At 48.0% G+C, this 9590-nt stretch overlaps 1 protein-coding gene across 2 annotated transcripts; it reads right to left on the bottom strand.

The window, feature by feature from the left end:
* Positions 1-495: 495 nt before the first annotated feature.
* On the bottom strand, positions 496-8782 carry LOC116226375 (rho GTPase-activating protein 32-like). Of its 2 annotated transcripts, XM_031589239.2 has the most exons (15): positions 8676-8782; positions 7732-7818; positions 7000-7075; positions 6213-6335; positions 5581-5658; positions 5195-5276; positions 4351-4494; positions 3975-4077; positions 3746-3878; positions 3511-3593; positions 3048-3155; positions 2542-2687; positions 1867-2071; positions 1109-1254; positions 496-920 (listed from the first exon to the last, which is right to left on the bottom strand). In XM_031589239.2, exons 3-15 carry the CDS (start codon positions 7051-7053, stop codon positions 496-498), a joined length of 1830 nt encoding a protein of 609 aa, XP_031445099.2. In that variant the 5' UTR covers positions 7054-7075; positions 7732-7818; positions 8676-8782. The 2 variants fall into 2 exon arrangements, with proteins under 2 accessions (XP_031445099.2, XP_089993191.1); XM_090137065.1 differs by lacking the exon at positions 8676-8782 and having other exon boundaries at positions 7732-8651.
* Between the last annotated feature and the right edge of the window lie 808 nt (positions 8783-9590).

Here is a 9590-nt window from a genome sequence, read left to right as displayed (position 1 = left end):
TCTGTGCCTTCTTGCAGCCCCAGAGCTTCCCAGGTTGTTTCTGCTTTTGTAGCATTTGTGTGCTGCAGTGTGAGCGAATTGTTCTGCTGTTTGATTTTTCTGCAACAGATGCCTGAAAGGTAAATGTCCACTGAGCTGCAGACCAGGCAATACTGCCTGACATTGGTCAGGGTGAGCTTCTCCTGAAAAGCATTGTGCCACAGCAAGGAAGCTTGGTATTATCGTGAGCAGCATCTAGGAAAAATCTAGGAAATCTCCCTGCAGACATCCCAAAGCCAGACAAAATGAGAACAAAAGTGGAGCTCTGCTGCATGCCCACAGCCACAGCATTGCAAGCTGAGATACCTTGCTATGTGTTGTATTCATCCCAATCTCTCTGAACGAAGACTTGGAAGGCAGTCAAGGCATTGATTGAGCACAATGTGCTTTTATTATTATATAAAAGACAGAAGGGTGTGAGAGGTCTGGAATAAAGATGGGACTCATCCTTTCTTGTCATGGAGAGAGTGGCTTGGAGCTCGTGCTGCTGTCCAGTGCCTGGGCCTGGAGGCCTGATTTTAAGTCCCCCTCCAAGAGGCTCTGCTCCTCCTCACTTATCCTGGCCTGTTCCTGCATGGAGTTGCTGCTGTCAGGGCACTCACACTGTGCTTGGGATGGGATGCACTGCAGAGACACTGGGTTACAATCCAGATTGGTCACAGTGGTGGCTGGCGAGCTCAGGTTAGCATCTTTAGCAGAGATAGGAGAAATAAGAGCATGAACTTGGATGAGCTCCTTCTCTCCATTAATGTTGTTAGATGGAAGGCTGCCAGTGGAACTGGAGCAATTTGTGCTTCTGAAGAGCTCTCCACTGATGGAAGCACACAGCACATCATCACTACTTGCTCTGGATCTTCTGGGTTGGAAAGGGTTCGATTCACCTAGAAAGGATATACAGGAGTTAGTGTCAAACTTTCACAAGCTTAATTATGACAGCGGTTCTTGATCAGGGATGAGCTGAAAATGTTAGGCAGGGGCTTGAACACTAGCTGGAGATACAAGTGCACTGCAAGCTTGAATTCTTTGTTACTGAAAAGAAGGGTTTTAAAAGCTGGATTTGCACTCTTACCTTCCAGGACCACCACTTCTGTTTCTGAGGGCTCCCTGGCAGTACACTGCAGTTGGCGTTCAGCCACAGAGGATGACTTTCTCAGGCTAAAGCAGCAACACCAACTGCTAGCTGGTGATTCCCTCATCTTGCTGGGTGGACTTTGTCTGGAGAGAGAAGACAGCAAATGCTGTGATTTGTGCATGGTGCAGGATGAGGGAAGAGCTGCACTGAGATCTTGGCAGCAGTTGCTTGTTCCTAGCACTGCCTGTTTTCTGAAGAAACACAACTTAAAAACTCGCGCTGTTTCAAACAGTTGAGGATGGCTCCATTCCTGTAGCTGAGCCCTGAAGTCTTCCTGACTAAATTCCCTTCAACTCTGTCAAGCAAGATGCAGAGCATGAGAGCAAAGGCTCCACAACTGTACAGCACAGCATTTAAGGGATGGCTTTTATTAAGCTGGTAGGTGTAATTGCTTTCTGAGGAACCGTGCAGCCATAGAGGAAGTTCAAGAGCATCTCTAACTCCTACATTAGCACCTCATCGGTATCATCTCATTGCCATGTTTAATTTCTAGTGTCAGCAAGTCTGACCAACAGCTCTGCTTAGAGGAGAACTAGAATTGGTTTCAGACACATGGCCCTGAAATCTGGAAAACCCCACCACTAGTGTAACTTACTTTCAGCAAGTTTTGGCACTAGAAATAATGGAGAAAAAAAAAAAAACACAAAACCCACCCAAACAATGATGATAGGTGCTGGAAAAGAAAGTTTCTTTACCTTTCAGATGGAAAGTCAATGACTGTGTGGAATTTGCCCTGCACAGCTGTAGGGCCTTCTTCCACTTCAATGTCCCTGTTTCTCTCTGTCACAACAGGGGAGCTGCTGTGGTCTCGCCTCTGTGCCTGTGCCTCCTCCAGGCTGAGCAGCTTTGTGGCAGCAGAAGAGAACCCCACAGGCTTGGGCCCTGAGAGAGAATTGTGCCCTGTAAGGGGAAACCACAGGTAAGAGCAAGGATCAGACAGCAGCAGCACAGCCATCACAGTTCTGGGGGAGGTGCTGTATTTTTCTCAGACTTGCTTATCCAAGCCACTGGAAGATGTCAAAATAACTATGTGGGCAGAGGTATGTTTATGGCAAAGGACATGGTCATAATGAAAAGCAGCTTACTGTATCAAAACAGGCAACAGAAATCCCTAGAAAATGGGGGCAGGGAACTGAGAAAGCTTTGCTGCCACAATTTCATCAAGCTTCTTCTGTGTGCAAAAGATCATAATGACTCTGACAGTTTGGGCTTGGACATTCTCAGTATCCAGCAACAAGATGCCATATTCTAATCTAAGCCCAGTAGTCTGCTGTCCCCTTGATGGTGAAAGTATCTCAAAGGTCCTAGAGAAGGCCTGGATTTGATCAAGGTGTCACATCAAGATAAAGCTAATGGAGGAAGACACTCACCTGCTCCATCTGCCATGTCCGATGTGGATTTGGAGCAGAAGAGGATGTCTGTGTGGTTGATGATGAATTCTACAACATCTGACTGCATCTGCAGTTCCATGCAGGTAGCTCTTCCGCTGGCACAGGCAGACTCTTTCTGCTGCGATCTGTGGGAAAAAAAAAGGCAGATTTTAAAAGTCATTTCTCCAAGATCGTTTCCCTGAGTCTGAATTGTTGCAGCCAAAAGCTGTCAACTGAGGCTCTAGAGTCTCCTGCAGTGGCCAATCAGTGATGCCACTGAAGAAATTCTCCTGGATGATCAAGGACACATCAGTCCCATCTGAAGAAGAGAGCAGAAATTGTCACCTAGACATTGTGCCCATGGGGTTGGAGAACAGTCCAGGCTCCTCCTGTCAGCCATAGATTTTACAGGAGAAGAGCACATTTGATGGACAAAAAGGGAGGACTGCTTATCTTAACTCGAGAACAGATAGAAGCATTGTGTTGAAACAGAACCAGAAGTTTACCTTAAGAGGTTTGGAGCCCACACAATGGCTAAGTTCTTTGCATGCATGTTTGTGATGGAGGAGCTCCCAGCTAGACATGCCAAGTGTCTCATGAGGTACTCCAATGTCCTGGATAACAAGAGAGGCAAGTGTTCAGCACCAACGAACATGCCATGCTGCAATTCAGAAAGCAGACCTCAATTCATACTAATCCTTGTTATTACTACTGCCACTGAAGATGAAGTAGATCCAACCTGTCTAAGTGCCATGCTGCAGCACCAAGCTACAGCACAGCTGCAGCCACCAGCTGCACCACATGTGCCCCTGTGCCCAGGAACTAACCCAATACATTAAGCCCATGGAGCCTTCAACCCTTCAGCATACACAGGCGTCGTGTTGCTAGCGTGAGACAAAGCCTGGAATCAAATCATTGCCCTCTGCAATGCAGCAGGGCTCAGCTCAACAGGCTGAGGGCAGTACTGACCTGTAGTGAGGAGCGGGCAGCTGCTGGATGACGTTCTGCATTCTGACCAGCTTCTCCTCCTCTGTAGCAGCACCAACAGCATCCTGGAATAGTGCAGAGAGGGATTGAGTCACAAATCAGGCTAGTAAACCTCATGGGGCTAACAGAAAAAGGGCATCAGAGCTGGGGCACTGCTGCAGCCATCTCCCAAGAGGCCCAGGGAAGAGGGAAGTAAAAGATGTTGCCTTGGGCTTACCGAGAACTTGCCATACAGCTGGTGGGTGAGCAGAGGGTTTGGGAGCTCCCTGAAATACATTTTGCAGAGAGAGCTCACGCTGTGAATGTCACGGACAGTTAGCTCAGGAATCTGCTCAGACTCAAATTCATGCCTGGAGAGAAGGATGCAAAAACAGTTGAGAAAGAGGAATGCAAGTAAAAAAGCCACACCAAATGCAATCAAGCTGTGTCAGTCGCAGCACTCTTACCGGAGTCTCTGGATGTTGGATGCAACACCGGACAAGCGGTATATCCCCTGCACCACTCCATGCTGCTCAATGAACTCAGCACAGCTCTGGAGGACCTGGGGGACTAAAGAACACGTGGCAGCCATTAGTTGAGCTTCTTATTCAAGTCCTGGTTCAGGCTCCCATCACATCCCATCCACTAAGCCCAGCCAGGTGTGGTTGAAGCAAATAAAAGTGTGCTTGTCTCTTAGGAGTGTTTGCCTCACTTTATTCTTCAGCCATCAACTCCCATTGCATGTTTCTCCATTGGTATCAGCCTGCCCCCTGCTAGATATGATCTTCCTTTCCTCTTTAGATGCCTATAAGAGGAAGATCTCAGGAACGGGCTGTTTCTTACCATCACGACCAGAGTGGAGAAGATGCGCTCCCAAGTCACAGCCAAACACGCTTTCCTTCTCCATCTCCCGCTCTGTTGGTTTTTTTGGGCGGGCCTTCATGAAGGAACGAAAGAAGGTGATGAGCTTGCTGCGTTTCTTTGGCACTACACAACAAAATGAAGAAACCAGGTCATTTCAGGTTTGGCTCAGTTAGACAAGGCCAAGCACAACACATTCTACAGAGCACGTCAAAATGGGAAGAACGTTACCAACAAGTACAAACAAAACTGGATTTTCTCCATCTCTGGTGAAGCCCAAGGCTAGGTTGATAGGGCTCTGGGCAGCCTGTTCTAGTCTCACATTAAACGTGGAGGCTGGCAGCCCATCCTGAGGCAGGAGGGTTGGAGCATGATGATCCTTGAGGTCCCTTCCATCCCAAGCCATTCTATGAGTATTCTATAGTTTTGCCAAGTCCAATCATAAACACAGGAGGATTAGGCCAAATCTCTGCATGTTCTTATGGAACTTAATGCACTCCACTTGCTTAGCTTGCTCAACTTGGGGATTAACGATCCTCTTGAAAAGCCACGTTCTGATCAAGTGTTTCACTTGCACAACCAAACCTCTATCTGTCCACCAGGGACATTGCCTGTTCTCAGCCCTGCACTGACTAGCCGGAGAACTGCCTTTGCCCTCCCTCATTCTCACTGCCTGCAAAACACCCACCATATGCCCTGTGGTATGCATGAAGGATCATCAACACAGATGATAATGTGGGATAGATAAAGGAGGTATTCCACATGGAACACAACCCAAAAAAGACTCCATTTTGCTTCCCTGCACCATCACATGTAACATCCGTACCTGGCTTTGGTACAGAGTTGATGAGAGCCTCAGGAATGTTGCTATTAATGAGTTCCACGCACTCCCCAGGGAAAAATCCAACCTGTAACAAGAACAAAAAGAGAGGCCAACTATTGCATGCTGCATTTCTCAGGTCTGAAATGTTAAACCAAAAGCCACATAACATGTTCTTCGGAACACGTTTGTCTGATGCTCTGTAAGACTATCCAGTACAAAATGGCCTGCATAAGGGTAATAACTTTTCAATGTTTGCAGCCAAAGGCAAGGTCCTCTGACATAGGGAAACTGTTTACATCCATTAGGCATCCTGTGCAGGCAGAGCAGGTCTAAGCTGAGATTCCTGCTTTTACTGAAGTTGCACTCTCAAGTCTGAAGCTTGTGCCTACCTGAAAGCCACGCTTGCCTCTCCACCAGGGGCTCAGCTCCTTTGGTGGCATATCAATAATGCACACAATGTCTCCCACCTGCAAGAGATTGCAACATCAATCCCAGCTTCAGCACAGCTGGGAGGAAAGCACAGCTCAAATGACTGCATTCTTCTGCACTGCCAAATATCACCGAGCTTGAGAGCAATTGCACCAGTGCAGCTCTGAAGGCATTTGCCGTTGTACAACTGAACTTGGAGGTGGAAGAGTCACTACATTACACAACAGACAGAATACAGCTGTTCAGTAGAAAATTGTTCTCAGCAGCAGGGTATGGAAGAGTTCCAATTAAACTGCACACATAAGTTGGCAGGGCTTCCTGAACAGATCTACACACTCCATACACTGGTCTGCTGTTGCTCAGGGACCAGGCTTCAATAGTGGGCAGTATCTGTTTGATATGAAGATTCAGAAGCTAAATAAAGCCATATTTTAGAGTTGGCCGAACTCCTCCCTGCATCCAACCCAATCTGGAACTGTATCTTCTAAGCTTTGCTTCACAAAACATTCTGAAGGTGTTTGAGAATATTCCTAATGCGTTCACACCTTATACTCTTCTGTACATGACAACAAGGAAGTCTTTAACTACTTACCTCAAAGGAGAGTTCATCCTCTGCCTGGGCAATGTATCTCTTAATGACATGGGCAGCAGCAATAGCTGGAATATTAACAGACGATTTGTCATGGACCAGCAGGGGCATCCCCTTGTTCTCATTCTGAAACAGAGAGCACAGGCCACAGTAAGGAGCTGAGAACAAACAAGGAAGATTTCAAGGTGAGCAGCACATCTGCAGAGAAAACCCACAGGAAATGCACTCAGTCCTTATCATGGGTACTTCAGAAGGAATTGCAAGTCTAATAACAATTGTTTCTCTTCCTGGTGTGCAGCAGGCACACACCAGGCAATGCAAAGATGCATTTCTCCCTACCCAGACTAATCAGCAATGGCACTGACGCAGACAGGTGGCCTTGTCCATTTGCCCCATCCTTTCCTGTGCTCTTTATCCAGGAAGGTTGATTGGTTAAGATGCTAGGTGACCATTAAGAGGGAAACCAAAGCTACAGCTGCAGTTCACTAGGTGCAAACAGTGCCATTGCAAGCACAAAGCAGGTTCACTTGAGCAGTTCAACCAACAGTGAGGCCAAATAGGAACAGACAATGTTTGTTGTTTCTGCAGCTATTTCAAGGGAAAAAAAAAAAAAAATCAGTAGAGGACAAACACCACAACTGAGATGGTTCCAGTAGTTTTATAAACTTGCCACACTTGCACTACTGTCTTGCCAAAGAGAAGCTCTATTGAAAAGCAGGAGAGCACATCTGCGTCTCACTCTGCTGGCTCCAGTCAGGGAACAAAGACCAGTCAGAGCTTCATACTCTACCTCTGTCCATGCCAGGTCAGGCCCACAGCTGATCTCGCTGCACGCCACGGCCATCAGAGTAGGTGACAAGCTGGAACTGAAAAGAAACACACTTCTATTTTCTCTGTTCACACACTATTGAGAGACTTCTTAAGATCAACCCCCAGTTACCCAGTGGCATAGGCGGGTGTTCTAAAGACAACCACTTTGTTCAGTCACTTCAAACGTGGCAGCCTATTATGCAGCACTTTACCAAGTGGCTATCCCTCTGCCAGCAGATGGGGACTTTGGCACAAAGCAGCATATGCATCCAGTTACTGATAGCGCAGTAGCAGGGCAGTGAGAGGTGTTACTGCTGGGGGTGGATCTGCTCCCCAGCCCTCATCTCCCAGCAGCCTCACCACCAGCACCTGCCACAGCCCTGCACATGGATTTCCTCTGCTTGCATCTCTGCTGTGCTCCCTACAGTTGTCAGGCACACTCAAACAACCAAAGCACACATGCTTGTGTTCCTGGGTCATATTGTACAGCTCTGCACAAGCTGGGGCTAGGACTCTTTACCTAAGGGATTGGTTTCCTTAAGACTAGCTGGTCACAGCACCACAGACAGCATCCTTCTGAGGGCTGAGCTGGACAGGTAGTGGAAAAAACCCACATGTGACCAGCATCCCATCAAAGCTGGATGAAGAGTGTTACTAAACACGGGGTGTCACTGTTGCTAAAGCATGTGGGGGGACAAAACATGGCAGGTACCTGGCAAGAGATCAGAATGAGGTAGACAAGTCCCTCGAATCCACAGCTGTTCCTTGTCACTTTGCTCTGATCTTTCACGAGCAAAAGCTGCACCAGGGAAGCAGGCAGAGGGTGGAAAGAGGAGAGAAGAAGAGCAGGTCAGCAAGTTTCCACAATTTAGCAAAGACCAAGGAAAGGGAAAAGCCATGGGACAAATGCCGCCTTTATGAATCGCTTTGGAATGCATGCACTGGGTGAAAATTATGCCTGATGGTCAAGAGTAAGCAATATCAGAGAATTACAGAATGGCCAGGGCTGGAAGGGACCACAAGGATCATGCACCTCCAACCCCCCTGCCACATGCAGGGTCACCAACCTCCCCATTTAATACAGACCAGGCTGCCCAGGGCCCCATCAATCTGGCGTTGAACAACTCCATGGATGGACAGGGCATCCACAACCTCTCCAGGCAGCCTGTTCCAGCACCTCTCCACTCTCTCTGTAAAGAACTCCCCCCGACATCCAACGGAAATCTTCCTTCCTTCAACTTAAAACCATTTCCCTTTGTCCTGCAGTTATCTACCCTTCCAAAGAGTTGATTCCCTTCCTGATTATAGGCTCCCTTTAGGTACTGAAAGGCTGCAATGAGATCACCCCACAGCCTTCTTTTCTCCAGGCTGAACAAGACCAGATCCTTCAGCCTGTCCTCGTAGGGGAGGTGCTCCAAATCATCTTTGTGTCTCTCCTCTGGACCCTCCCCAACAGTTCCCTGTCTTTCTTGTACTGGGGGCTCCAGACCTGGACACAATACTCCAGACTGGGCCTCACAAGAGGGGACAATCACCTCCCTGTCCCTGCTGACCTCTCCTCTTCTGATGGAGATAATATGATCCTATGAGCTCCACCAGCCAGCAGTTCTCAACACCTCACTGCCCACCCATCTATCCCACACTGTCTCAGCTTACCTACAAGATGCTGCACAAGATGGTGTGAAGACAAAAGTACTCAGTCGGTGCACAAGTGCAACAAGCGAGCTACTCAGTCAGAGCTCAAGCGCTCCAATGAAGGGACACAGCACGCACTGCTCCTCCCCTCATTCTAGCCGCTTATGACATCACTAAGGGCCACCAGACTGCTCCACCATGATGGACAAGGTGGGGAGGCAAGACCACATCACAAGACCAGACTATTCCAACACCCCACCCCAACATTCTAGAATCAGTGGGTGATCGAAATTCTACCTCAGCCAAATCCTGGAGAAGCTGGCATGGGGTTGTCATGACCAAAACACAGGACCTGGCGCTTGCTCTTGTTGAGTCTCGTACAACTGGCCTCAGTCCATCCCTCTGGAGGGCCTTCCTACCCTCAGGCAGATGGACACTTCCTCCCAGCAGCGTACCTTGCAGTGCTGGGCCCATGTAAAATCCACACTACAGTCTTTTTTTTTTTTTTTTTTTTAATTCAGGGGCACATTACAGCACCAATCTATTTCACCTGTACAGAAATAAAGGAGGAGATGGGAGAAACACAGAACTACTACCAGACTGCTTTATGAATTTCTTACCCCAGCTTCCCTTGCCTCATCTCCTACCCCAACTCCTGGATGATGCCCACAGGCTTATAGCTGGATCTCAAATTCATAGGACTCCTTTCACAGGACTCATCAAAAAGGATGTCACACTTGTTCCTTACACTCAAACTGACCCAGCAGTGGTATCACAGTCACTTAAAACACACAGAAGTGTCCAAACCCCAAGCATGCACATCCTCTCCAGCTTTACTAGAGCCTACAGCTCACCTTCACACCTCTGTGGTTTTCTGGTGTTTTACACTGATGCAGCCTCGCCACAGCTCCAGCTCCATGGCTATCACACAAGGCC

This window comes from Phasianus colchicus, chromosome 3 (genome assembly GCF_987193195.1).
Source record: "Phasianus colchicus chromosome 3, bPhaCol1.hap1.1, whole genome shotgun sequence".
NCBI lineage: Eukaryota > Metazoa > Chordata > Aves > Galliformes > Phasianidae > Phasianus > Phasianus colchicus.
The sequence above is the reverse complement of the archived record's forward strand: the minus strand, read 5'-3'. Positions and strand labels throughout refer to the sequence as shown.

Coding starts and splice junctions, on each gene's coding strand:
- LOC116226375 (XM_031589239.2), bottom strand. CDS start 7,053: ATGGCCGTGGCGTGCAGCGAGATCAGCTGTGGGCCTGACCTGGCATGG. Junction 3,594..3,745: donor AGCTGTATGGCAAGTTCTCG/GTAAGCCCAAGG, acceptor GCACTATTCCAG/GATGCTGTTGGTGCTGCTAC. Junction 1,255..1,866: donor ATTGACTTTCCATCTGAAAG/GTAAAGAAACTT, acceptor TTCTCTCTCCAG/ACAAAGTCCACCCAGCAAGA.